Here is a 27,540-nt window from a genome sequence, read left to right on the forward strand (position 1 = left end):
GACTCCCGTTGCTGGCCGCTCCAGCAAACACCATATACTCCCCTTCTAACCAGGTGTCTGCAAACCTTGGCCCGTAGGTCAAATCCAGCCAACGACCTGATTTTGTGTGGCCCTTGAGCTAAGAATGGGTTTTGCATCTTTAAAAGATTGTGAAGAAAAAGAAGGAAGAGAAGGAAGAGGATAAGGAAGAGAAGGGTTTGCAACAGACCATGTGGTAAGCAAAGCCCTGGAATACTTGCTACCTGGCCCTTTACAGAGAAGGTATGGTGACTGCCGGCAAACCTTAGGGGCCCACGCCTTTCCCCAGGCTGTTCCCTCTGCCTGGAGTGCCCTTTCCTGGCTTTCGCTGGCTTTTCGTGGACACTATTCATCCTCAAGGCCCAAAAAACTGTCACCTACCAGCCTCTGTCTCCGGGCTCTCAGGCCATGGCTGCAGCTGGGGTGATGCCCTTCCCCACGGCTGGCCTGCAAAGGCAAGTTGCGTCTTGCCTTGGGGCCCTGACCCAGTGCCAGGCACACCACAGGGTACAATGAACACAACAGACACCACCACATTGGCCCCCCTTCCATAGGCCGAAGCCCCCCAGTCACACTCACCTCATCCTGCAGGTTGATGTCCCCGGGGCCACGGTTGAGCTGCTCCTGCAGGCTGGACACCACTGCGTTGTTGCCTGGCACCCGGTAAATGCCTGTGGACTCCAGCCCCCGTGCCTCCACAATGCGACAGCATGCAGCCACGATCAGGGGGACACGCTGGGGACACAGCAGGGCAGGGGTGTTAGGAAGAGTAAGAACAGCATTCTCTGGGAGAAAATGCTTGCAAATGATACGACCGACTAATAAGGGATTAATAGCCAACATACATAAACAGCTCATACAACTCAACATCAAAAATACAAACGACCTGGGAATTCGCTGGCGGTCCAGTGGTTAGGACTCTGCACTTCCACTGCTGGGGGTCCAGGTTCGATCCCTGGTCAGGGAACTAAGATCCCACAAGCCGCGAGACACGGCCAAAAAAAAAAAATAATACAAAAACCCGATTTAAAAAATGGGCAGAAGAACTGAATAGACATTTTTCCAAAGAGGAAATGCAGATGGCCAAGAGGCACATGAAAAGATGCTCAACATCGCCAGTCATCAGGGAAATGCAAATCAAAACCACAATGAGATATCAGTTCACACCTGTCAGAATGGCTGTCATCAAAAAGGCCACAAATAACAAATGTTGGCGAGGATGTGGAGAAAAGGGAACCCTCATACACTGTTGGTGGGAATGTAAACTGGCGTAGCCACTGTGGAAAACAGTATGGAGGTTTCTCAGAAAAACTAACAGTAGAGCTACCATATGACCCAGCAATTCCACTCCTCAGTATATATCCAAAAAAAACCAAAAACACTAATTCGAAAAGATACATGCACCCCAGTGTTCACAGCAATATTATTTACAATTGCCAAGATACGGAAGAAAACTAAATGTCCATCAAAGATGAATGGATTAAAAAAAAAGATGAATGGATAAAGGAGATGTGATGTATATAGATATCTATATATAGATATCTCTCTCTCTCTTTCTCTCTCTCTCTCTCTCTCTATATATATACACACAATGGAATACTACTCAGTCATAAAAAAGAATGAAATTTTGCCATTTGCAGCAACATGGATGGACCTGAAGGGCACTATGCTACGTGAAATAAGTCAGAGAGAAAAAGACGAATACTGTATGATATCATTTATATGTGGAATCTAAAAAAATAAAACAAACTAGTGAATATAACAAAAAAGAAGCAGACTCACAGATACAGAGAACAAACTAGTGGTTACCAGTGGGGAGAGGAAAGAGGGGAGGGGAAGTATAGGGCTAGGGAACTAAGAGGTACAAACTATTAGGTAGAAAATAAGCTACAAGGATATACTGTACAACACAAGGAATATAGGCAATATTTTATAATAACTATAAATGGAGTATAACCTTTAAAAACAGAATCACTACATTGTACACCTGTAACTTATATAATATTGTACAGCAACTACACTTCAATAGAAGAAAAAAAGAACAGCATTCTCCACCAGTGGGCCAGAGGTAGGGAGGACAAGATGGAGGCAGTGCAAAGCCAGACCCCAGGGGTTCTGGTGGTTACTAAGGCTTTCACTGTCTCTGGTCTGGGAGCAGAAATCGCACCAAAGCCTCGCCATGATCTGAGAAAGAGCACCAGCTGGGCGCCAGGGATTCTGGGCTCTGGCTCAACTCTGCTGCTCCCTCGCAGGGCTGCTTCCCCAGCTGTGTCTGTGAGACGCGGTGGAGAGCTGGCTCCAAAGTCCCTTGCAGCTCTGACTCTCTGTGTCTCGGTCTCCCCACTTCCCTGCTGGCTCTGGAGCACGGCGGGAACCCACCTGGTTCTCTGTGGCTGGCTGGCACTCCTCCAGTCGGACCCCAAATGCCCTGGGGGCTGCCTTCTTGTTCTTCTTGATGATGTTGATGCCCCAGGGGGTTTTGGGGGTGGAGACACTGTCATCTGGGGTTGGGGAAGGCAGAGAGAGGCAGGGTGAGCTGGGGGCCCGGGGAGGGGCAGCCACCGCACTAGGTCACACACACTCACACACCACATTCACACACTGGACGTATGGGGACTCCATCAGAGAAGCAACCGGGATGCTGAGGGCTGATGGCAAATTATAATATCCCAGCAGAGAAGGCCGAAGAGATGAGGGTGTCTACCCTAGAGAAGAGAGGCCTCAGAGTAATATAAGGACTTCTGTATGGCTAAAACAACAAGGTGGGAGCCATAGATTCTGGTACAGCCGAAGGAAGAACTTTCTAATGGCCAAAAGTGTGTGAAGATGGAAAAGGCTGCCTGCAGAGAGGATGAGGCTCCTGCTCCTGAAGGGACACAAGCGGAGACCAGAGGACCACACAGCTGGGATGTCACGGAGGGAAATCAGGCTCTGGGCCCTTCCAGCCCTGAGGCCCTGAGGGCCCCCGGACCCTCACAGGCATGCACACATGGGCAGACACACGAGGATAACCGTGGCACACACCTACAGGCACACACACCGCCTGACACACACACACAGGCCCTCCGCTCCCATGCAGACCCACAGGCTGACACGCCCTCCCCACGCATGGGTGCACACCACCCCCTTAGCAGCCGCCTTCCTACCCTTGCTCCCTGCAGGCTGGTCCTGAGTCCTGAGGCCACGTGCTGTACTCTGTTTGAGGAACTCAGACTTGAGGCCCCCCAGGCCACGAGAGCCTTTGGGGGAGGAATCAGCTTTGGGCCCAGAGCTATGGCTGTGTGGGAAGAGGGGAGAGGTCTTCACTGGGGTGACCCAGCACGCCACCTGCCCTGGCCTCCCACCTCTTCGGACCTCCCCTCCATCCCGTCCATGCCCTTCTGGGGACTGGAGGCCTCAATGCCCCTGCCACCCTCCCTGCCCCCAGCAGAGGGCAATTCAGGGGCCACCCTCAGGTCTGAAGGTGGGTCAGGAGGACGACCTCTGCCCAAGGTGTCTCCCACCCCATGGCCAGAACTGCTCCATGAGGGCTGGGCCTCACCTCACTTTGCGATAATCATTAAGCTTCTTGCTGATCAGAGCTTGGTTGGCACAGCCGGGGTCCTGGAGGAGGCGGAAAAGAAAGCAGACCCCATCAGTGACCATGGCCAGCCCACCCAGGGCTTCTCCGTGGCCCCTGCCTCGGCCTCGCCTCCCCTCTCCTCCACCTGCCAGCTGAAGGGTGCAGACCCTGGAGCGAGGAAGACCAGGGCCTGACTCCCGAGCACCCCCTCACCAGCTGTGTGACCTTGGGCAATCCACTTAACCTCTCTGAGCCTCTGTCTCCTCAGCAGTAACATGGGGAGACAACGTGGCAACCTCAGGGTTAGGGTGCGGAATTATGCACGTGGCACTCATCACAGTCCTGGCAAGGCACCGATGAGGTGCCCCACGAGGGGCAGCTATTGCAATAATGAAGGTGACTTGGGACCCTCAGACAGTGCCTGTCGGGGACAGCCCAGCCAGTCCCCCCAGAAAAAGGCCCCAAATTTCAGGTGCCTTCCTCCTTGCGGTGAGGAACGACAATGTCCTGGGGAGGCAGAGCCTGGTTCAGTGAGATGGTGTCCTCAGCGTGCACTAGCACCCCTCTGCCTGTGGCCAGAGCAGTTGCACATCTGGACCAGGGCCCAAGCCACACCATCCTCCTGGCAGAGACCGGCCGCCAAGCCCAGGACCCCCACATAACTCTGCGCAGGTGTCCAGAGGCACCTGGCGGAGGGGGTGGGCGGAGGCAGAAAGCCCAGCCCAGGCTCCTAGTGTGCAGCTGCAGCTGCCCAGGAGGGGGCGTCACGTAAAAATGCTCCTGGAGTCCCTGCCAAAGCCCTTGGCTCAGCCCCTGCTGCCTGCTGCCAAGGCCGATCCTCTTGGCCTCCTCCCAAGGTCAATGTGTTTGTGCCCCTGCAGACAGGCCAGCCCTGTCAGAGGGGCCAGCCACAGTTTTGGCCCAGGGGCACCCCTTTCTGTAATAATTCCACAGGAGACCCCCGCCTCCCAAACCTCCAGCAAGAGGCTGAGGTTGGCCGGGAGCTGACCCCTCTGTGGCAGAGCCTGCCCAAGGCGGTCGTAACGATGACGATAATAACAATTACTGTCGTTCCTACAGCTATTATTGTTCCTGCCAGTCATGGAACACTAAAGACGCCAGGTCCTCTGTGAGCCACTGCCCCAAGCATCGTCTCTTCACACCAAACCCTTGGAGGGCATGGTTGCAAGGGGTACTCCTGTCAGCCCATTTTATGCAGGAGGGGACTGAGGCTCAGAGCGGTGAAGGGAGGATCCCGGCAGGCGAGAGGCGCCCGGGGCCTGCCCTGCCCTCCCTGGCCCGGCTGGGGCCGGGCCGGGCCCTCACCTCGCCCTCGGCCCTGCTGTTCTCTCGGATCGCTCTGATCCAGCCCAGCATGTCATCCCGGTCCTCAGCCTGAAAGAGATATTCACAGAAGTCAGCGGTGGTCAGCCGGAACACGTGCCTCCTCTTGGTCTCGCTGTAGGAGATGTCCACCAGGCAGGAGCCGATGCAGACGGGCGCCGCCTCGTCCTCACCTGCGACGGCCGCCGCCGCCCCCGCCGCCGCCGGCCCGGGCTCCCGCCGCTCCTTGCTCAGCGAGAGCGAGCGCGCCCGCAGCGCGGCGTACACCCGCTTCCACTGGCGCAGGCCGCCGCCAGCTTTCTGCAGGGAGACACGGGGAGAGGGGGAGAGAGGGGAGGGGGAGGGGTGAGAAGCCAGGCCTGCCCTCCTCCCCGACCCCAGAGCCCAAGGGGGCCCTAGGCGCTGCAGACAGTGGACAGCAGTGGGGACCCCACCCCACTGGCCGCCGGGAGCCCTCTGCTCCACTCCCACCGGCACCTGGGGCAGCCTCCTGCCCACAGTCCCCCAAGTCTCTCAGCCCCTCACCGGCCTGGACACCCGTACCCATCGTTCTCAGTCCCCGCAGAGGGTCCCCAACCTTCGCTTTACCGCTCCTCTGCCGTTGGCAATGCCCCAGAGAACCAGCAGGGGGCTCCAGAGGGCAATCGGGCCGCCCACCAAACATGACCCACCTTACATAAAATCTTCCTAAGCCATTCCTGGTCCACATACTGCTTCCCTCCGGGCAAAGCTAGTCAAAAGTTGTCAACCACACTTGCTCTCCCCGCTTCTTTGCCTCTCACTCAAGACTCCACTCAGTATCCCCTTCCTGGGAAGCTGCTTGCCAGGTCACCCAGGCGCCATGTTGCCAAAGCCAGTGGCAGCGTCTGGGCACTTCTCAGCCCTTTGCTTAGCCTCTTGGTGGCATATGACCCAGCTAGCGGTCACTTCTTCCCTCTCCAAACTCTCTCTTGGCACCCAGGACCCTACGGTTCGTGGTTTTCCTCCTAACTCCGCTGGCTCCTTCTCTGGTCCCCTCCACCCAACATCCTCTACACCAGCGGTTCTCAACCAGGGCGAAGAGCCATCAGGGGACATTTGTCTGAAGACGTTTTCAGTTGTCGCACCTGGGGAAATGCTATGGCATCTAGTGGGCAGAGGCCAAGGATGCTGCTAAACATGTCGGATGCCCAGGACAGCCCCGCAGCAAAGAATCATCTGGTCCAAAATGTCAACAGTGCTGAGGCTGACAGTCCCTGCCCTAAAGGAAGCGGAGCTCCAGAACTTTGTCCTCGGCCCTCCTCCTCCTGCATGCCTCCCCCATGATGCCATCCACACCCATGGCTTTAAATCCTGTCTGTCTGCTGATGGTGATGCCCAGATGTACCCCTGGCCCAGCATCTCCCCCGAGCCACACTCCAGTACCTCCAACTGTGTGCTCAGTGTCTCCATTTGCACCCCACGGGCACTGCAGGTGCTGCTTGCTCACTACGGGGGCCCATCAAACCTGTCCTCCACCCCCACCTCCATCTTTTCCAGCTCAGTAAATCCACCCAGTTGCCCAGAAACTTGGGAGCTGCCCTTGACTCCTCCTCATTCTTCACCCCTGACATCCAACCCGTCAGGAAATCACAACTGTTCTGCTTCCAAAATATCACCTGCCTCCATCTTTCCTGCCACCACCTTGCCCACACCGTCAACACCTCTTGCCTGGACCACTGCACAAACCATCCCAGGCTCCGCTCTCCTTCCTGCAACCTCTTCTCCACGCAGCAGCTGCAGTGGCCATTTGAAAATGTAAACGAAGTCCTGTCTCTCCCCTGCTTAGTGCCCTCTCATGGCTTCCCATCGCCCTTGGAATCGAATCTAAGCTCTTCTGTGATCTGGTCCCTGCCTCTCCTAACCCATCCCTCTTTCTTTCTCACAATGTCGAGACACAGGGGGCTTTTCCAGTGAACAAGCCAAGCCTTTCCTTTCCCGGGGCCTCTGCATGTGCTATTCCTTCTGCCCAGAGCCCCTTCTCTTGCTTCTCCACGTGGCTGCTTCCTTCTCGCCCTTAAGGTCTGAGCTCAAGGTCATCAACATCACCTCCTCAGCGAGGCCGCCTCTAAGCATTTTTCCCCTAACGGCAGCCCCCGGCTTCCTCCCAACTTAAAGGCAATCACATCACCCTGTTCATATTCCCTGAGTGCCCACTGTAGTCTCAGGTTACTGGCTGTGGGTGGCTTTCTCCAGTACAGAGAAAGCTCCTGGCGCAGGGAGCTCATCTGCCCTCTTACCTCCATACTCCTGGGCCTAGAGCCATGCTGGCACAGGGTAAGTGCTCATCAATATTTACTGAATAAATGAATTAATCGGCCTCAGAACACCCTGCAGGCGGGGGTTCCATCTCCCCCATCAGATCAAGGGCTCCTTTCCTCTGGCTCACGGCCCACCTACGACTCCACACCCAGCCCAAGCTTCTATCTTCAGAGCAAACCAGATGAGGAGACTTCATGGCTGGCAGGTGAACATAGCCACAGCCAGCCATGAACCCTGCCCATCATCACATACCTGCTGGACCAAGGCAGGGACGTTCAGAGCAGGAGACAGTAGGGCCCTCCAGGAGAAGTTTAGTGTCAGAGTGAGGTGGTGACAAGGGTGCCCCTTTGAGACTGAACCAGCTAGGTGACCTTGGATAAGTCAGGCCCCCTCCCCTAGCATCAGTATGCCCTACTGGTAAAAACGAGAGGTGAGCCAGCTGGTCTCCACGTTGCATCCAGCTCAAATGCTGGGTCTGTGGCTGCAGGGATGGGTCATACCCACCCACGCCCTCCTCCGCCTGACAGTCAGTGGTCTCCAAAAGAGACTGGGAGCTGGGGGCGGGGAGAGGCTGGACTTGCTGAAGCAGACAACATCTGGCTGGCGATCAGGACCCTGGACAGACCGAGAGACCAGATGGGAGTGGAAAGCCCTCTCCTTCAGAACCGACCAGTGAGCAGGAAGGGGCCAGGTCCTCTCCCTGCCCAGGAGACACTGCGTCTGGGCTGCCAGAGGCCACCCAGAGCTGGGGGCAGGCTATGGGGCAGGCAGAAGTCAGCAGTTGTCACCAGGCCCTCCGAAGGGCTCAAGCCTCGGGCTGGAAGTCTTCGTCCACACCTGGCTCCTCCTCCTTGGCCTCCGTCCCCCACTTCCTCCCGAGGCCCGGCCGTCTCTTGCTTTCTCCCTCAGTGTTCCCGCGCCCATGGCTGCAGGTGCTTGTGTCCTCTCCGATGGACAAATGCCCTCCCCAGGTGGACCTCCTCCCAATGCCACACCCTCAGAGCCTCTGTTGCCAGGACACCTCCGCAGAAGTGTGCGCCAGGGCCCTCGGACTCCATAGGCCCCAAAGGAACCTCTTGGCTTCCTCTCCCCAAACCTACCCCTCCGGTGCCCTGTGGCTCTGGGAAGGGTCCCACCACTCTCTGACCCCACAGCCCAAGCTGGGACCCCAGGAACCTCCTCCATCCTCCCTCACCTCCCAGCCCTCAGCCCGCCCAGGCTTTCCTTACCCCTGAATCTCTCTAAGGTGTCCCCTCCCCTTGGTCCCACTCCCCTCGCTCACCTGGACAGCAGCAATGGCCTTGTCTCCTCCTGTCACAGATGCAACACTTACCTCCTGGGCTCACACCTCCCACACCCCACCCTTAAATGCCTGCAAAGGCTCACCCTGAGCGATGCGCCCGCGCCCAGGCGCCCGACACCCCACCCGGCTTCCATCTCTTGCCCTGGCTCCCAGCTGCCCAGCACCCCCTGCCACCCTGCTCCTAGCCGTGCAGGAGGGCATCTCCCCTGTCAGACCACACCCCCACCTCCCTCCTTTGTGTGGACTCCCACACACCCTTCACAGCCTTCCAGACACCCCCTCCCACCCTGCTGAGGTCAGGGTCATACGCTACTATATGCCGCTCCCCTGAACTCCCCCATCACAGCAGTCAAGCACTGGTAACTGGTAAGCAACAAATGCCTTCTCTGCCCAGCAGGAACCCCAGCAGGGCACGACTGGCCTGGCTCCCTCACCACTGAATCCCCGGAACCTCAACGGAGAATTGGAGCAGGGTAGGCTGTTCATCATTATCTGCGGGCTGGACGAGGGCACAGATGAGTGCCGCTCCTGCCTGGACTACACTTCTCACTTCACCCTCACACTGGCCCTTGGAGTAGAACAACACTGTCCCCATCTTACAGATCAGAAAAGTGAGGCTCAGACGTTAAGGGGGTTGCCCGAAGCCTTATGCTTGATAAGTGGCTGGGCAGGAATTCCAAGGCTGTCTGACTTCAAAGCTTATGTTCTTTTCAGGTACAAGGCCCTTAGAAGGCAGGGTGGAAAATTCAAATAATAGCATTAAGCAGGATAGCTGCTCCCGGGGGCCAGGCACTGGGTGAGCGCTTTTTGCTTAGATCATCTCATTTAATCCTCAGCAAGGGTGTATGAGCTAGTGATTATCATTTGCTCCATTTACATACGAGGAAACTGGTAGGTGAGCCAAACAAGCTCCCCCAGCAGCTCATGGCGCAGTGAGGAGCCAAGCCCAGGCTCATGCTAACCTCTCTGCTCCACTCTGCCTGGGCCGCTCGGGTGACGGCAGTCGGGCGGCCTCCTCCTCCCTCTTCTGCTGCCTGGAACCCGGGATTGTACTCCATGGACCCAGGGGCCCCGCCTTCTCCCCTCGGGATCCTGCTTACCTCCCGGCCTCAGGCCCAAGCCCCCTTCATCTCTCACCTGGATCTCTGTGGCGGCCCCAAACTGGTCTTCTTGCCTCCCTCTGGCTCTCTCTTAATTCACTCCCCAGGAAGCCCAGTGGAAGAGGCCCCAGGGGCTTTTAGTTGCCCTTAGGATGAAGACTAGAACCTTTGCTGGCCTTGAAAAGGCTAACCTCTGCTTTCTTTTGGGGCTTCAGCTCCCCTAAAAGAATCACGCTGGCCTTGCTCTCATTTTCCATGAGCCCCAGTGGCCATTTTGGGGGTGATCTGCCAACCAAGGATCAACCATGGGATGGTTCTGTCAGAATTCCAAGCACAACTGGATCAGATCCACCCCACAGCAAAGACCACCTCTCTGGTTAACTCTTTTTCATGAGTTCTTTAGGACCCCCAGGAAGTTCTTCCTAGCATCTAACCTCTACCCCTCATGCTGCAGCCTCAGCTGGCTCTCCTTAGCTCCAGAGGGTGGGTGTAGGAAAAGCTGGGAGTTCTGCTGGAGCCAGCTTCCATCCACCTCCAGCTCATTCCTCCAGCCATCTTACCTTCCCCTTCTTGGTGAGGACCTGCTTATAATACAACCAGCCTTCTCTCCTGATGTCGCTGAAGGTTGCGTCCGAGAGGTCAGAGGTTGAGTGTCGCTTGGAAGGAGCGTCAGCGTCTTCGGAAGTGCCCCAGCTATCCAAGGACTGCAGAGAGACGACAGAGGGCAATTTAGGGTGGCTCCCACAGTGCCAGCATCTCAGAAGCCCCATGGACCATTTGCAGCCACAAGGGCCTGGCATATGCCTGTGCTACGCTCTGCTGTGCTGTGTGGCCTCATGGGCCTTGCTTACCCTCTCTGACCCATCTGTGTTGAGGTCATGAGACATATGTGATGAGGAAGCCAGAAAGGAGGAAAGGCTATGACCTGCAGGCCACATGCCTCACCACGCTTAACTTTATAGACTTGAAGGAACTAAGGAAGCAGAGGAAGTGATTGTGTCCACATGGAGTTACATAAACAGAGGAAGTGGGAACATCAACAAAGACCGAGTTAGTGGAGCAGGTAGTCATGTCCACAAGGAGTTAAACAGAGGAAGTGATAGTGTCAGCAGGACTCCAGCAGTAGAGGTGACAGGTCAAGGGATAGTTAGGTAAGCAGAGGACGTGATAAGGAATAAGCCAGGTGACATTTAAAATCAATATGCCTTTTCCAACCCAACCATAATCAAAAAGATTTAAGGTCATTTCAGAACTGATTCTATGTCGGGACTTCCCTGGTTGTCCAGTGGTTAAGATTCTGCTCTCCCAACGCAGGGGGCCAGAGTTTGAACCCTGGTCAGGGCACTAGATCCCGCACGAGGCAACGAAGACCCCGCACGAGGCAACGAAGATCCCACGGGCCACAATTAAGACTCGGCACAGCCAGGTCCCGAGGCTGGAAATTTCAGCCTCTCCATCACTCTCAACCCTGTGTGTCCCCCCCCCTTTCCAGGGTGTCCCCTGTCCCCTGAAGACACCATGCAAATACTGACCCAGTGCCTCCACTGTGTAGGCACTGTTTTAGGTATGCGGAGGGGTCAAACAGTGAATAAGACGAATGAAATCCCTGCCCTCATGGAGCTTACATTCAACCTGGGGAGCCAGGCAAGAAAGGAGATGGACGCACAAACTGTGTAACATGAGAAGTGCTAGGAGAAGAGCAGAGCGGTGAGGGGAGGCATGAAATATCAGGCATAAAGGCTGAAATTTCACAGAAGGCCTAAAAAAATCTAAAGAAAGTGAAAAAGTGAGTCATGTGGCATGTGGGCCGTGGAAAGGGCCTCCTAGACGGGAGATGGGGGAGCGGCGGCTGGAAGGACAGTGCAAAGGCCTTGGGAAGGAAGGCTCACGGTGTCTTTAGGTGATGACTGAGCCCACAGAGAGGGTGGGTCACATGGCCGACACGAGGTGAGTGCGGGGACAGCCGAGGCCGGAAGGAGATGGGAGCCGGAGGGGCCCATTTCGGGTTGCAGGAGTCACAGGCCGGGTCCCTCTGCCAAGGTTGGACTCCCCAGCTGAGGGGTGGGCCCCTGGGCCCCTCCCCAGACCTCCGACACCCTCACCCACACACACGTGCCGCTCACCCCATCAGTGAAGAAGCTTCGGAGCATCCGCAGGCTGGGCACGCGGTTCGGCAGGCGCCTGGGGGGTGAGGACAGAGGATGAGGGCTGTGGGAGGACCTCCCACAAGCCCCAAGGCTCCAAGGCCCTCTGGGGGTAAGCAGGCCGCCCCGGTGTGTAGACGACCCCAGGGCCAAGAGCCCCTCCACAGCCCCCATCCTCACCGCAGAGCCCGGCCCTCGTCCCGGAAGGTGTTGAGCCCGTCGTCGCAGGACTTGGAGCGTTCGGTGGTGATGGCCAGCAGGTAGGAGGAGCGCCGGCCGGCCTTGATGCTGCCTGTGAAGCCGCCCACAGGTGCCCAGGGTCAGCGGGGCAGCAGGCGGGGGCTTCCCCAGATCCCTCCTGTCCGGGCAGGGCCAAGGGGGGACTCTCCCTGTGGGTCCCCAGGAGGAGCAGAAGCCAGTCGGAAGAGGCCAGCCATCAGGCAGCGGGCACCCCTGGGACCAGGCAGCAAGGGAGTGGGTGGGGCTGGGGGTGCGGGCAGCACTCACTGCAGTCCTGGGAGTAATGGCGGCCGAGGGCAAAGGTGAAGGTTGGGGAGGAGGGGCTGGTGCCCAGGACAGGGGCTGAGTTCATGGCGCTGGAGACCACAGCAGAAGCAGGGACGTGCTTGGCTTGGAGGTCAATGCTGGGGCTGGTGGGCTCATCTGCGAGAGCGGAGGGAGCGGTGGGTGAAGCTATCAGAAGGCTGAACCTGTCTGTCCCCCCGGCCCCAGCCTCCCATCCGGGCCGGGACCACATCCCCAAGGACCCACCATGGGGGTCCCAGAGCCACCCCCAATCTGCAGACCCTCCCACTGTGGTCACGGAGGCTCAGCCTCTGCCTCCTCCATCACACTGAGGGCACCAGGAGTGGGGTCGAGCCATCTCTCTCAGTCCTGGCCGGGAGGCAGGCCTCTCTGAGGCCATGGCTGGTGTCTCCCCCATCAGACTGGGAGCTTCTTGAGGATAAGGACCATCTCCCCCATCAGCTGGGGGCTCCTTGAAGGTGGCTGCCACGTCCCCCCCCCCCAAGACTGGAAGGACACTGAAACTAAAGACTTTACCTCCCGCCCTCAGACTGGGAGCTTACTGAGACAAGGGGCTGCGTCTGCCCTGTTAGACTGAAGGCTGGCTTGGGGGGCCAGGGCTGTGCCTCCTCTCCTGGCCGGGGCTGCTTCTCCACCACTCCCACGGCTGCCCTAGGGTGAGCTCACCACTCTCAGCCCCAGTTACCATCTCTGGGCTCCTGCACCCCAGTCTTCCTCCCGAGCCCCTAGACCCAGTCCGGTTCATTCTGCTCCCTCCACGAGCGCCTCTTATTCAGCCGAAACCTCTTCCTGCCTCGCTCCCTCTCTTTCCCAATATGGAGGTGAAGCTCCACCGTCCCGTAAGGTCAGAAACCTGGGAATCACTGACCCCTCCACTCTCTTGCCTCTCCCTTACCCAACATCTATTCTAAAGGCAGCAAATTTTCAGTATTCCCTCTGCTCTCAGAATGAAATCCCAACTCCCCAGTGACTGACAAGGCCCCGCCAGACCTGTTCCGATGACCTGGAAGGGCATCCTACCTCTCACTTCAGGGTCTTTGCATATTCTAGTCTCTCTCCCTGAACATGCTTACCCTGACTAACTCCTTCAAGTCTTAGCCGAAATTTCCTTTTTCTCCAAGATTCTCTCCTTGGCCACCATGCCCCGGTCTATCCCTTCTCTGCCTCCTAGAGCTCCCTGTACTCCTATCACACACCCATTCAACTGGATCGTTCTTGTCTGATCATCTGTTCCCATGGTTGGATCACACACTCCAGGAGAGCACGGAGCCTAGCACAGTGCCTGACACAAATATGTGTTGGATGGATGGAGGGATGGAGGGTGGACAGAAAGAACAAAGAGTGAAAGGAACAAAGGAAGGATGGAAAAGAAAGAATGAAAGGATGGAAGGACAGGTGAAAGGAAGGAACAATGGAAGGAAGGAGGGAGGAGGAGGGAGGGAAGGAGAGAAGGAAGGGAGGGAGAAGGGAGGGGGAAGTAAAGGTGGATGGAAAGAAGGCTGGAAGGGTCAATGAATGGGAGGAAGGATGACGGGATGATGGGAGGGAGACAGAAGGATGGATGGAGGAATGCAAGAATGGACAGTTGGATGGACAGACAGATGGACGGACACAGAAACGGGTTGACCCCATCAGCACCCAACCCAGAGTTTTGCCCATGGTGGCAGGTGGGTAAAGTCCAACAGGGCACAGAAAACCAAGTCTCCCAAGACAGCCACCTGCTGTTCACCGTCACTCACCGATGAAGGGAATGGAAGCCAGAGAGTCGTCAGTAGTGGCCAAAGGGGCCACCTTTCTGCCCAGGCGTTCCCCTCGCCCACTGGCCTCTGGCTCTGGGGGCTCATCACCAAACCCAAGGTTCATCTGTCTGGAAGGGGGCAGCTGGACCTTGCGGCCCGTTGGAGGCTTCTGCCTCAGGACCACTTCGTCACGGCGATCCTCGGCGGGAGGCTCCAAGGCCCTGGTGCCGGGTTCTGGTCGGACAACTCTTGGTGGTTCAGAGGCCTCCGGTGGGAATGGTGCAGGGGACTGGGCCAAGTTGAAGGTGGGCAGCCCCCCAAAGGGCGAGTCCCGGAAGGAGAGGGCGTGCAGAAGTCCAGTCCGGCGCTGGAATGATGGGCTATAGCTCCGGTATCCGATATACCCAGCGTCATCCAGGCCCTGCAGGCCAGGCGGGGGTGGGGCCTGGGGCCCGGGCAGGTCCCTGGGTGGGCAGGCAGGGGTGCGGGCAGATGGACGCTGGGAAGCCCAGCCACAGCGCTCGAAGCGGGGCGACACCAGTGCCCCTGGCCCAAGCGCCTCGGCTGAGCGGGTGGCCCGGCTCAGGTAGTCGTCTGAGCGAGCGCGGAGCCGGCCCTCCTGGCCCAGCTGGCTCAAGGCACCCTGGGAGGTGGAGCAGGGCCACGGGCGGTGGGCAGTCACATCCTCCAGCCGGTCCTGGGAGGCACTGCGGGCCCGGGGGGGCATGGCGGGGCACCGTCTCTCCCCCGCCCTGCGGGGTACTTGGTTCGACAGCCAGTGTGACAAGGCCTGCTGGCACTCCAGTCTGCTGGGGGGCGCCCGGCTGCCAGGCTCCGGGAAGGCACGAAGCGTCCGGGGCTCCGAGGGGAGGTGGGGGAAGGCACCAGGGCTGGGGCGGGGCTGGCTCATCCCCAAGGAAGGGTTGTCCGGATGGGAGCGGGCAGTAGACGGGATGCGGGGCCCCGGGTCACTCCAGGCAGCAGGACTCCGGGGGTCACTGGGCAGTGCTGAGAGCGGCTCAGGCACCATAGTGGCCCAGGTAGAGACCCGGGCTGGCGGGGCGTAGGTCTTTCGGGGGTAGCAGATTGGGGGTGGCTCTGGGATGCTCCGGGCCTCTCCAGAATACGGCTTGTTCCCCTTCAGGTAGGCGTCCTGGGAGTAGGCCTGGCCAGGGACACAGAAGCAGGTAAGCAGGTCTGAACAGGTCTCACAGGGGAAGGCTACAGCAGCCCCTGGAGGTCAAGGTCTCCAGAGAAGGGGACTGAAGGGAGGGGACCAAGCAGGGGGAGTCCTGAGTGGGTGGGGGTGAGAGTGCATGCTCCAAAGAGAGTCGGAGGGGGGGGACAAAGAAATAAGAGGCCTTTGAGAGTCTTACACATACACACACACACACACACACACACACTCTCTCTCTCTCTCTCTCTCTCTCTCTCTCACACACTCACTTGAGAAAGAGCCAGGATTTTTCTAAGACTTATGACAAGGACTGCCTTTAGCCACAAACATTCCAACATCTGTTTTCTGGGGTCCTCCCCCGATGCTGGCCTCAGCTGCCTCCCTGCTTTCTTACGTCCAATGGTGCCCACAGACCCTCGGGTGGAGCCGGGAAACCCTACCAGAGACCAGTCAAGCTGGCAGACGACAGGGGAGGAAGCGGCCTAAGGGGTGTGTCCAGGGTGGGGTGGGCTGGGGGTGGGCAGAGGCTGGGAGAGCCCAGCTGTCCCTCCATCCCCTGGATGGGAAGCTGAGGGCCCGGCTCCTGGGCCACTGGGGTGAGGAGGAACTTGCTTCTCTGGGCCAGGCTTGGGGGAGGGGCCCGACTGGCTAAGGGGCCTTGGGCCACCTTCTGGCACCCCAGGCCTGGGATTTGGCGCTGGGAGCTGAGGCTGACGCTGCATTGCTGAGGAGTGACAGGGCCGGGGGCCGGGGGCCGGCGCCCAGGCCCAGCCAAAAAAGGAGGCGGCCCCCAGGGACAGCAGCCTTGTGGCCCTGGCCTAGCCTGGCCCATGATGGGCTGCCCGGGGGCCTATCTCAGGGCGAAGTATCAAAGAGGGAGGGTGAAACCAAACACACATACACACACATCACAAGGAGACACAGGAAAATACACACCCAGAGACACACTCACACACACATAGAGAAACACAATGAGACACACACACAGACAAATAACTACACCTCCCGTCCCAGGCACACACATCATGTGATGAGGACGAGCTAGACCACACCCCTACTCAGTCAGCCCCCTTCGGACCCACACGCCGGCCGGCCGGCCGGGAACACTCACGTACCTCTCCCTCCTGCCATCCTGCCGGCTCCCCGGACTCCCCACATCACGGCAGTGGCGGCAGCATCCCGGCCCGCCTCCACCCTCCCCCCGCCCCCCGCTAAACCCCACTGATCACTGTGCCGGCCCTGGCCTCCGTCCCCCCAGGCTGCCCTCCCCGCGGCTGCCCTCGGGCCCCCACCGGCTCTCTCGCTGGCGGGAGGAGGAGGGAGGGGAAGATGGGTGTGGAGGGGCCTCGCCGCGTCGGCGGTGGCGTCAGCGGCTGCCGCGGCCCCATTGGCCTCCAGCATTGGCTCCCAACCACAGGAATGCCTGGGCCCCACCCTCTGGCCAGCCAGAGAGAGGGGGGCCAGCAGAGGCCCCCAGATGCTGACATCTGGGACTGCCTGCCCACCCGAGCCTGGGCAGCAGAGCTCAAGGCTGCTGTCCCACCCTGCCCCCCTCCGGCTGGAGAGAGCAACGCCCCAGGTCCCGCCCTGTCACACCCCATCCCCCCCAGCACACCGCCTGAGGGCGTACGGGCAGGGCCCTGGAGACTTGGGGAGAGCCGCCCACCCCTCTGGGCCCCCGCCCCTGCCTCCCCCTCCCCAGAAAGGGCAAGGGGACAATCGAGGTCAAGGGCTGGAGGTTCCCAGAGGGGCATGGGGCCAAGCATGGCACTGTGATTACAGTGATTGTGAGAGCACATCCAGGGCAGAAGCCAGCACTGCAGCTCCCAGGACCTCCCAGGCTTGGCCCTAGGCCGTCTCGGGGTGGGGGGGTGGGGGCAGTGACCTCGGGGGCAAGCAAGTTGGCATCTGGCTGGCACCCAAGAGACCAGGAAACTGGGCACTGGGCAGAGAGGACCGCTCTGGACTTGGGGTCAGAGCTGGGGGCGAAACAGAGAGAGACAGCATGTGTGTGTGAGTGTGCGTGTGTGATGCGCACGGAGCGCGTGGCATAAACGGGTATACGTGTGAGGGCAGGGTCCGCTGCGTGTAGCGTCTGTGGTGCCTGCTCTGTGAGCGGTGGGTGAACGCCGAGTGCTAGCTGTGACGGAAAGGGCATTTGCACTCGCATCGTGATTGTGGAAGTCCGGGTTGCTGTGACACCGGTGAGCGCACGCGCCTGTGCTGGGATGGAGCAGGCTGCGCGATGTCTGTGGGCGTACGTGTTGTGACAACAGCAAACATCTGTGATGTCCTAAGTGTTCGTGTTGTGGCGATGAGAAGTCCAGGTGTATGTGGTGGGACACACTGCGGTGTTGTGTTGTGGGGATCTGAGATGCTGAGGAGTGTGTGGTGCGCTGTGACGTTGTGGTCGTGGGTGTGGGGTAGTGGGTGCCTGTGTGTAGCACCGAGGGGTGGTGTGTATCGTGGTAAGTGCCTGGTATGGTGTGTCTGGCAGGTGGTGTGTGTCATCACATACTGCAGTGTACGGTGTGCTAGTTGAAGGGTGGGCTGTGTGCGGCTGTGTATCTAGTGTTCTCTGCTTATGTATTGGGTGGTCCATGGTATGCAGTGTGAATGGGAGCACACGAAAGTGGGGTACTGTGTGTGTGTGTGTGTGTGTGTGTGTGTGTGTGTGTGTGGACACATCTATAGGAGACACGCTCACTCGAGGCCAGGCAGGGAGTGGTGTGGGGAACAGGTGTCTCACGGGAGCCACAGGAACGTGCCAGTCTGGCAGGGCCCACTGGGCCACGCTCCTTCCGAACACCCTGGCAGGAATCCTGCCGGCCAAGGCCAGCGCCTCCCCCTCCCCCAGCACAGCCCCGATCGAAGCAACCAGCAGCCCCAGCCCGGGACGGGCCTGGCATCCCCAGTTGGGCAATGCCGGGCTGGTGCTGCCCCCACACTCACTCCTCCGCCTCCCAGGGGGCCCGATGCAGGAGGGAGGCCCAAGGAGAAGGGCTGCATCCTGCCCCCAGCACCCAGGGTCCTCCACCTCAGACAGCAGGGCAGGACTCACCAGCTGGAGGATGTCCTCGTCCTTGGGCATGATGGAGAGCTCCAGGGTATCATCACTACAGAGACAGGGCAGGGGGTCAGGCCAGGCTGAGGCAACAGGGTCTGGGAGAACAGGGATCCTGGTCGCCAGGGCACCACCAGGGCCAAGGGGGTGGGGTGAGTAGGGACTTGTGAGTGGGCTGGGGGCTCTCGTGGGAGAAGGGAGGCAGGGGCGCTCACCTATTCTGGATCAGAGCTATGACCTGGGAGTAGGTCTTCCCGATGACGCTCTCCCCATTCACCTTCACCAGCCGGTCTCCTGGGGACCAGGGACAGGGCCACAGGTGAGCAGGCCAAAGGGTGTCAATGGCCCTACCTGAGAACCCCTGTACCATGTATGGATGACAGTGGGGGACAGGAGCCTCCCCAACACCTGGATCCCGAAATTCCATCCTAACCAGAGGGTAGGGAGAAGAGACCCAGAGCTGTGCGATGAGCCATGTAACTGGGACAGCTCACCTGTTCGAAGCCCCGCCCTATGGGCAGGGCCATCCTCCTTCACATTCTTGACGAAGATGGTGTCCATGGGCTCCAGGCGGTGCCGGGGGGAGGGTCCTGGGGAGCATCAGCCAGGTTAGCTGGGGGTGGCTGCTGAAGGTCACACCCATGCACGCTACACACACAGGGGACACACACTCAGACAGTGATCGCACTCACACGGACACAAACACAGACCCACACATCCACAGGGACACGGATGTACAGGATCAGACAACACACTGCTGGGAAAACGAAAACACACGGAGTCGCTCCCTAAATGGCTCCTGCGTCCCAGCACTGTGCTAGAAAGTAGACTACAGAGGATGGACAGACCTGGCCCTTGCCCTTCCCGAGCTCACGGTCTAGAGAGGCAGACAGACAGACATGCGCACGCGCGCGCACACACACACACACACACACACAAGTCACAAGACAAAGGAAGGGTGCCATGAAAGCCCTGAAGATACACAGCAGGGAGGAAAACCCACACACACAGAGTGTCCACACCCAGACCCAAGGAGAGCCAAGCAAGACCCTGAGGTTCACAGAGACCCAGCACCTGCACCTCCCACCCCACTCCCTCCCCCAGGGTCAGGGCACTCCAAGCAGAGGCCTAAGGATCCCGGGACTGGCACTCGGCCCTTCATGACATCATGTTACACCCCAGCAATACTCCTCTGCTGCTAAGTGCTAACTGCTAACTGTTAACTGTCTCCACCAGAGAAACGGGCCTGCTCTAGGTCAGCTGGTTCCTCCCCCAGCACAGGCCTCTGCAATGGGGATTCGGGAAGACAGTGGCCCCATGGTTGCCCAGCAAAGGCCCCAGTGGCAGAGAAGGAAGTCTGCCTGTTCAAGGGGTTCTGTGTTGAATACCCCGGGAAGCCTGGGTTCCAGTAAGGAGCCGTTTGGGAGAGCAAGGGTGACAGCCAGGGGAGTTAGGCTCACATCTGAAAAGAGAAAGACCTCAGGGCCCCCGTCATGCCCCGAGAACCCCAGTGTCTCTATCCCCAAGGATAGCCCTTGATCAGCGGCGCACTACCTCCTGCCCCAAGGGCCCTGCAGGCCCTGCCTCTGCCTCCATCTAGGCTGGGAGTAACTCCAGGGCAGGGGCCAGGGCTTAGAAACCTATCTGCTCCCCAGAACGCCACCCCCAGCGCACAATGGACAGGCCCAGAGGAAGACAACTGTGAGAAAAGAAAGGGAGGACAGAGAGAGTGAGCAGAGGTTTCGAGCGGACACACAGGGAAGAGGCAAGACAGGGGCATCAGGCAAGGGTGGGGGGCGCAGCAGAATCCAGGCTGACCTGGGGGAGAGGGAGAGACACCAGTGGGAGGACCAGTCCCAGCTCAGCCCCAGCCCCTGGAGCCCAGCCCCCTGCCACTCCTCACCTCCTCCTCGGCCTCCATTCTCTTCCTCCTGCAGGGAACAGAGGTGGGTGTGGGCCCTCGGCAGCACAGGGGGAGGCCCAGCTCCACCTGGGAGGGCCCCTTCAAGCTCCCCCACCCAGCTGCCTCCCCTCTTATCATCTTTCAACTAGCCCAGCAGCCAGAGGGGGTGGGAGGGGTGTCCACGGGGAGGTCAAGTCCCAGGCAGCGTCCCCCGGTGACAGGAGCCCCCTCTCACGCCTGCCGATCCTGCTGCATCAACATCTCAGCCGTCCGAAAGGCCCCGATCCAATGGGGGACCCACGACCCCTTCCCTTGGGGAGCTCGAAGCCCAATGGGGGAGGGGCCAAACACACTCACACACAGACAGGACCCAGGCAGACACAGATAAGCAGGCATGACAAGTGCAAACAGTGGCTATCAGCTCTTAGAGCATGGGGAGGGAAGGCCTGATTAGAGCCCCTCTGGGAGGGGGTTTTAAGGCAAGTTTGACGCCGGCTGGGAGAAGGCATTCTGGGTGAGGTGAGTGGAGTGTGCTGGTACTTGGTGGCAGAAACAGGACTGGATCAACTGAGCTGAAGCAGAAGGAGTGTCAACACCAGCAAGTGACAGGAGTCAGACTAAAGCTTTCAGCTTTGAAAGGAGAGAAAGAGGGAGCCAGTGAAGGTTCTTGAGTGGGAGAGAGCAGATGTGAAAATACTTCTGGTGTCTAGGTGCAGGGCTAAGAAATGGAGTCGAGGAGACCCACAAGGGAGGTGTCTGGGGTCATCCTGGTGAGTGAGGGGGCGGGGCAGGGCACTGCATCTGGGGAGGAATCAGGAACAAGGGCAGGACAAAGTGAGAGAGACAGGCCAGGCCAGCAGGGTGTGGCATCTTCGAGTTGGACGGGACCTTTGGGGTCGTCTTGTCTAATCCTCTGTACAGATCATCCACTTCACAGATGACAGGGTGTGACTTGTCCAAGGCCACTCAGAGACAACAGAGGAGCCAGTGCTGGATCCCAGGACTCTTGGGCATCCCAGCCAGGACAGGAAGGCTGCTGGGCTCTGCTGGAGAGGAGTCCCTCTGGCCCTGCCCTCCCGTGCGGGGAGTGTGCCCGCTGATGTGAGCCGCCAGCACAGTGAGTGGGTCGCAGAGGCAGATGGGTGCCTTGAGGTGGGTGAGCTCCCTGTGGGCTCCCAGCCCTGGGCATGTTCTGGAAAGGGATGGAGCCCGTCCCTGGCTTGCCCTGCCCCAGGGTCTTCCAGCCCCCCATGTGAGCGAGGTCTCTCTGAGACAGGTCCACCACCCAGTCTAGACCACTCAGGCTGTGTCTGCAGGGTCACCCTCAGCAGGGCTCCCTGAGAGAAGGTGGAAGGGCCAGGAAGGAGGGACATTCTGGAGAAGGAGGGCTGGAAGGACTGGAGGGAGGTTCCAGGGAATTGGGAGGCTGGTGTCCTGGGGCATAAGGGGTGAGGCAGGGCCCCTCCCACACACCATCAGCCCCCACTTACAGCCAGTGCAAAGAGTTTATGCAGGGGCCCCAGACTCAGGGACAGGTGTGAGAGCTGCACAGCAACGTGTACACATGAAGCGTATACACAGACACGTGTCTAGATATACACGCATGCACGTACATGACTAGCATACCATGCACGCACGTGTGCATACAAAGAGACACGTGCAGGCACACAGACACAGGCAGAGAAATCCAATGCCTTGGTTCTCTGGCAGGTGGGACTAAGCTCCCCAAGGGAGAGTCCCCCAACAGCTGTGCAGGCCGGTCCCAGCCCTGGGGGAGGGGAGAAACAGGTTCACGGACTCCAGAATAAATCTTTCTCCCCTCCTGCTGGGAGAGAGGTGGGGGAAGGGAGCTGGCCCCTCCTCGGGAGCCCTAGTTCCTGCCTAGGCCCCCCTCATGTCCTCCTGTCACGGACCCCCACCCCCAGCCCACACCGTGGATTAGGCTGAGTAGCCCTGGTTCCTGGACTCAGAGAACTGGATGTTCATATGAGGGTTGGAAGGGCCCTCAGGGGTCAAATAGATCCATGCCCTCAGGAGATGGCAGGAGAAATGCTGCCCAGAGAGGGTGAGCCCACCCAACATTCACAGTGAGTTAGGAGTTGTGCCAGGACTGGAACCCAGGTCTCCAGCCCATCCCAGGGCTCTTTCCAGGCCCAAATCTGAGGCCAGCAAGGGCCTGGGGCGCTCTGGGAGGGGTCCCGGAGGACAGACTCCCGGAGAGCTCAGGCTAGGTAGAGGCAACTAACCCAGCTCAGAAGTGGCCACTGGACAAGGGGTCCCCGGAAGCCCATCTCTCTGAGAAGCTGTTCACCTCCCAGAGGCTGAGAGTTGGGGGGGGCATCCCGGCTCCCCCACCTCTAGCTCCTTGCCCCAAGCCAGCCACAGCCCCTTCTCCTGAGAAGACTGAGCCCAGAGTGGGAGGCGGCTTGTCTACGATCACCCCACACAGATGCCCCAGCCAGGGCTGCCCCTGCCTCTCGGTGACCCTCTTGTCCAGGCCACCAAAGCACCGGAGAGGGGACAGCACAAAGGAATCCCCCCTGAAAGCTCCCTCAGGCCAGGCCGGCAGGGGCACAGGACGTGTACCTTCAGGCTACAGTGCACGGCGGACTCAGGCGGGTACACGATGAAGTGGCGCAGGGTGAAGCCAAAGCCGTCCTGGAGGCTTTTGTGCAGCCGCAGTGTCCTCGGGCCCTGCCAGGGGAGGGGGCGCCCGGGAAAGCACCCATCTCTTGGGCCCAGTGGCAGCTGTGGGAGCACAGGGAGCCAGGGTGAGACGCCAGTCTGCACACTGCCTCCTGCAGCCCAGAGGACCTGGGGGGCTGCCAGGTGCACAGACCCTCTTGTGCCCTGACCGAACCCCTGCTCTCCCCTTCCTCCTTCCCTTCCCCCCTCATCAGCCCAACAGCTTCTTCCTTCTTTCTTTCCTCAATTCCCTCACAACACCTTGTGAGCAGGGAAATAACAGTGCAGCGAGCCACGTGTCCATTCAATTCGGTTCGGCCAACGTTCACTGACTCTGGACACACAGCCTTCCGGCCTGGGAAGTGTCTGCCGCTGTCTGAGCTCATCCCCGCCTGCTGCCCAATCTCACACATGCACACACGCACACCTATGCAGACACAGACCCATCCATACACACTCATGCAGACAGGACACATCCCAAACACCCAGACAAGCACACTCATGTGCAAAGGTGCACAGACACACCGATGAGCACATACATGCTCATGCTCACTCAGGTAGACACACGCACACAGCACACACAGGCGCAAAGAGACTGACACACACGTGCATCCTTCAGGAGCAGCAGCAGGAACAGGTGAGGGACGACGAACCACAGGGAGCGGACTGGACATCAGAGAGTCCACTGACGGGACTGAGGCTCGGAGCCCAGCCCAGAGGCCTGGCTGGTTCACCGGAACTGAGTGGAGAACCGGGTGTGGGGGGGGGAGGGGAGACACTCCGCTGCCCTCTGGCCGCCACACCGGAATACTTGGGACTCCCCAAGATGACAGGGCAGAGGGTGTCTGAAGACAAGGGTTTGGGGGCACACGGGTCTGTTTCTGAGGCAAGAGGGAGAAGAGGAGGATGGTGCCTTAGAGGGGGCTCCCTTCAAGTGCCCTGCTCGGACACAGAGGGAAAGTGGGTGACAGGAGGGTGTCAGAGAGATGGGTACACAGGGAGGCAGACGGCAGACTGGAGGACATGGGAGCCACGGACAGGCTGCCTAGTGAAAAGCCAGGAGGGCTCCCTCGGGGGCTCTTTAACCCCTGACCTCGGGCAGCCTAACCTACCTGGTGCCCCTAACCCAAACCCCTCAAAGGGCAAGAAGCCCCTCCCCCACCCTCAACAGTCCTCACCCCCTCATTCCTCCTTGGCACCAGGCAGGAGCCTTCAGCTGCGGGAAGACAGGCGCGGCTGGGTGCAGAGGGAAGAAGACCATCGGTTTCGGGGTGAGGGGCTCCCACTTCACTACGAAGTTCCCCTGGCTTCCCCAGCTCGAATCCGCCACTCGAATGTACCGGTACTGAGAAGTCCCTGCATCCACCCTCCTGCTCACACATCCGGCAGAAAGAGCAGGTCCTGTGCCCAGCCCTAAGCTAGGGATTTCTGAGTGGGGTGGGAGGCTGGGCTGCATGGGGCGGGAGGTTTGGGGAGGGGATATCCTCAAATCTCAGTAGATTAAAGAAAAACGTAACAGAGGCAATAGGCTTACTTGGTGCGGTCCCAGAGGACACAGCCAGGTGGGAGACACGAGGAGGCCGAGTGAAGCTCTGGGCCAGGGAGACCGCCCTATAATCACACACTTCTGCAGAGCTACCCGGATGAGGCTGTGAGTTCTCTGTCCTCACAAGGGTCCAAGCAAAAGCTGGACAACCCCCACCCAGGAGGCCTTAGGAGGACTTAGCTGGGATTCTGGCATCGGGCAGGAGGCCCAGTGATGGCCCCTCAGTTCCTTCCACTTGTGGCTATAGTCTGGACTCTCCCACTGTGCCCCACACCCCCATGGGGGTCTGAGGAGCCCAGAGGAGAAAATTCTCTGGGAATTCTGCTGAGGTCTGAAATCCCCTGGATTTCCTATCTCTACAGACCTGGCAAGGAACTGATCAGGGAGGGAAGAGGGCCTCAGGGGACCCTCCACTGCTCCCTCCTACCAAAACCCCTGCTCTTCCCCAGTGTGGGGTGCCTCCCCTGCATGCCCTCCACCCGGGCTCTGGGCTGAGGCTGTTCACAGGGCCTATTGTTTGCTGGTGTCCTGGATTAAGGTTTAAGCCACCAGCTGCCCCAGTGACGAGAAGTGGCTGGGACAGGTCCCCGCACGTCCCCCACCTTTCCCCCAGCACACATCCTGACTGGAGCTGCCAGCTGCCTGGGGGTGCCACTCCTGGGGGCGGCTGGGGCGGTTAGAGGAGGGGCCTGTAATCCAGGGCAGTGGGCATGCCTTTCTCTCTCAGGTCCTCTCCTCACCCAGGCACCACGGGTGCCCCCTCCCTAAGCTCTACCTCTGCCTTTCCTCTTTTCCTTCCTTCCACTGCTCCTTCCCCCATCCCTGCCAACGAGGTTCCTGAGAATGTCAGTGTGGTAATCCCCCACCACAGCTACCACACCCCTGCCTGAAGAGGAGACACTGAGGCCCCCATCAGTGGCCAGATTTCGCCGCTCTCCTGTGGGAAGCTCTTCCTTAGTTTTAACCTCAGTCCTTCATTCTGTTATACATGCATGTCTCCTCTCCTCTCCTCCCCTCCAACCTGGGACAATACTGGGTCTTGCTCTCCTCTTGAAGGGGAGGGAGGTGACAGGTGCAGAAACAGAGAAGGGAGCAGCAATGGAAGGTGATTAGATTGGGAAGAGGTACAGTTCACACACATCCCCAACTCTGCTGTCTGAGGTAGGCACAGAGACAAGGGGAAGGAGAGCGAGAGGCTCAGAAGACATAGGGAAATCACTGATTAATGCTCCCAGGCCCAGATCTATTTCCAATCACTCCCACTCTCATGTCAGGAAAGAAAGAGACATCTAGAAATACAACTGATGGTGGGAGAAGGGCAGGTGACCCCAGGGCCACAAATTAGACAGAACTGGACACGTGGTGGGTTGGCAACACCAGGAACTAGAACCCAGGAGTCCTGCTCCTCCCCTCCCCCAGAAGCATAAAGAGGTCATTGCAGGGAGTGCAGCTTTCATGCTGGGCATGGCGCCCACTGTGACTCACGCCCTACCAGCCTGGTGGATCCCGAAACGCTGTCCCCACCCCCCTCTCCAGCCCTGTCAGTCCTCACCCTGAGATCACTCATTACCTGCTGGGGCCCATTCTGCCACCTCAGCCTCCTTGGCTCGCTTGAAAACCCTGTGTGTCTCTGCGCCCAGGTCCCCTACCAGGGAGGCGGCAGAGTGATGCCCCTCCTGCTTCATTAGGGTACCCCTGCATGGTTCTGACTCAGGGTCACTGCCAGCCCAAACTCTGCAGGATTCCATGTCCTGGCATCTCTTCAAACAACCCTGGTCCCTTCCATCCTTCCACCGCCTATAAACCAAGAGGCTTGAGCCCACTGGAGGCCACAGGCAGACTGAGGGTTGTAATCCGGCACCCCTGGTAAAGCTCTCAGCCACGAGCCTGCCGCCCTCACCTACATCTCTCCAGCTTCTCACTCACTCTCCACTCCGGAGGGGATCGGTCCCCAAGAGCAGGGCGCACACAGCTCAAGGAACGCAGGGAGTTGGTGGCCCGGTCCCACCCACCGGGGCGAGGCCTGCCCGGACCCCCTGCCCCTGCCTCCGACCCCGCTGGCCCCCGAGGCGCTCACCCTGGCCGGGCGCTGCCCGGGCGCGCGGCGGTCGCTGTGGCTGAGGCAGGGCAGCCAGAGGCAGCGCGGCTCCGGGGCGCTGCAGTCCACGCCGACGGCGCGCTCCCAGCGCCAGCCCCCGGCCCCCGCGCGCTCCACGCGCCACACAGCGCTGCCCACGAGCGCCGCGGCCGGCGGGGGCCCCCGGGCCCGGCCGCCGCCCCGGCCCCAGCGCGCCGTGTGCCGGGCTTCCGGAGACTGGCGCGCTGCGCGGGGGCCGGCGGCCGCTCTTCGGCGCCCGGCGGGCGGCGTCCTCGGCCCCCCGGGCGGCGGCGGCGGCGGCGGCGGGCGGGCCCCGGGGGTCCTCGCCCGCCCCCCGGAGCCACGGGCCCGGAGCCCTGGGGCCCCGAGGGGACGGCCGGCCCGCGCGGACGGCGGCAGGACGGCTGCAGCAGCTCCGCGCCTCCCGCGCCTCCTTGGTGAGGGCGCCTGAGCCCGGACACGCCGGCGAGTCTCGCAGGGCAGACGCCTCCCCCTCCGGGGCGGCCCCTGTGCGCGGCCGCCCCATCCCACACACTCACGCCCCCCACACACGAGAGGGCCTGCACAGAGCCCCCGCAGTCACACACACACACACACACCCCACTCACACAAAAACTTACTGTACCTGCCCGCGCACGCTTATACTCCTTCCAGTCCAAAGCTCAACCAGCTGCCGGTGCCCCAGAGAAATACACATTCCCACGCGTACACATGTCAACACACACCCAACCCACCTTTACAGACCCGCACCACACACACATCTAGACAGCCCACACCCTCCCCGACACACACACAGTCACTCACTCCCCCTCTGTCCACATACCCTACACACACAAACACACACACACTATTCCCCTCATATACACTTTGCACGTGGCCATCCTTCTGTGTGCGCACACACTTTGAACACCCTCCCATGGGTACAATGGCCCACACACCCCACAGAGACACATTTGCAAGCATACCCACTGTGCCCCTGAAAGCACACCAGACCCCCACCTGCCCACCCATACATTCCACACACACCCCCC

General features: G+C 59.6%; 1 protein-coding gene across 5 annotated transcripts in view; it reads right to left on the reverse strand.

Annotated features, from left to right (window-relative positions):
• The window catches only part of ARHGAP23 (Rho GTPase activating protein 23), an 80,827-nt gene that overhangs the window by 25,124 nt on the left and 28,163 nt on the right, over positions 1-27,540 (reverse strand). For 4 of the 5 annotated variants that reach the window (XM_060290095.1, XM_060290093.1, XM_030839863.2 and 1 more), the window contains exons 2-16: positions 22,767-22,928; positions 20,181-20,208; positions 18,772-18,867; positions 18,493-18,571; positions 18,275-18,329; positions 14,037-15,201; positions 12,259-12,414; positions 11,932-12,043; positions 11,731-11,788; positions 10,168-10,311; positions 4,907-5,224; positions 3,560-3,621; positions 3,165-3,295; positions 2,398-2,519; positions 598-753 (exon numbers count right to left, since the gene is read on the reverse strand). In XM_060290095.1, the coding sequence (XP_060146078.1) occupies positions 598-753; positions 2,398-2,519; positions 3,165-3,295; positions 3,560-3,621; positions 4,907-5,224; positions 10,168-10,311; positions 11,731-11,788; positions 11,932-12,043; positions 12,259-12,414; positions 14,037-15,201; positions 18,275-18,329; positions 18,493-18,571; positions 18,772-18,838 (2,625 nt within the window). In that variant the 5' untranslated portion in view covers positions 18,839-18,867; positions 20,181-20,208; positions 22,767-22,928. Of the gene's footprint in view, positions 1-597; positions 754-2,397; positions 2,520-3,164; positions 3,296-3,559; positions 3,622-4,906; positions 5,225-10,167; positions 10,312-11,730; positions 11,789-11,931; positions 12,044-12,258; positions 12,415-14,036; positions 15,202-16,328; positions 16,408-18,274; positions 18,330-18,492; positions 18,572-18,771; positions 18,868-20,180; positions 20,209-22,766; positions 22,929-27,540 lie in introns of those variants that run through there. The other variant, XM_030839866.2, reaches the window with a different exon arrangement.

This window comes from Globicephala melas, chromosome 20, assembly GCF_963455315.2.
Source record: "Globicephala melas chromosome 20, mGloMel1.2, whole genome shotgun sequence".
Lineage (NCBI taxonomy): Eukaryota > Metazoa > Chordata > Mammalia > Artiodactyla > Delphinidae > Globicephala > Globicephala melas.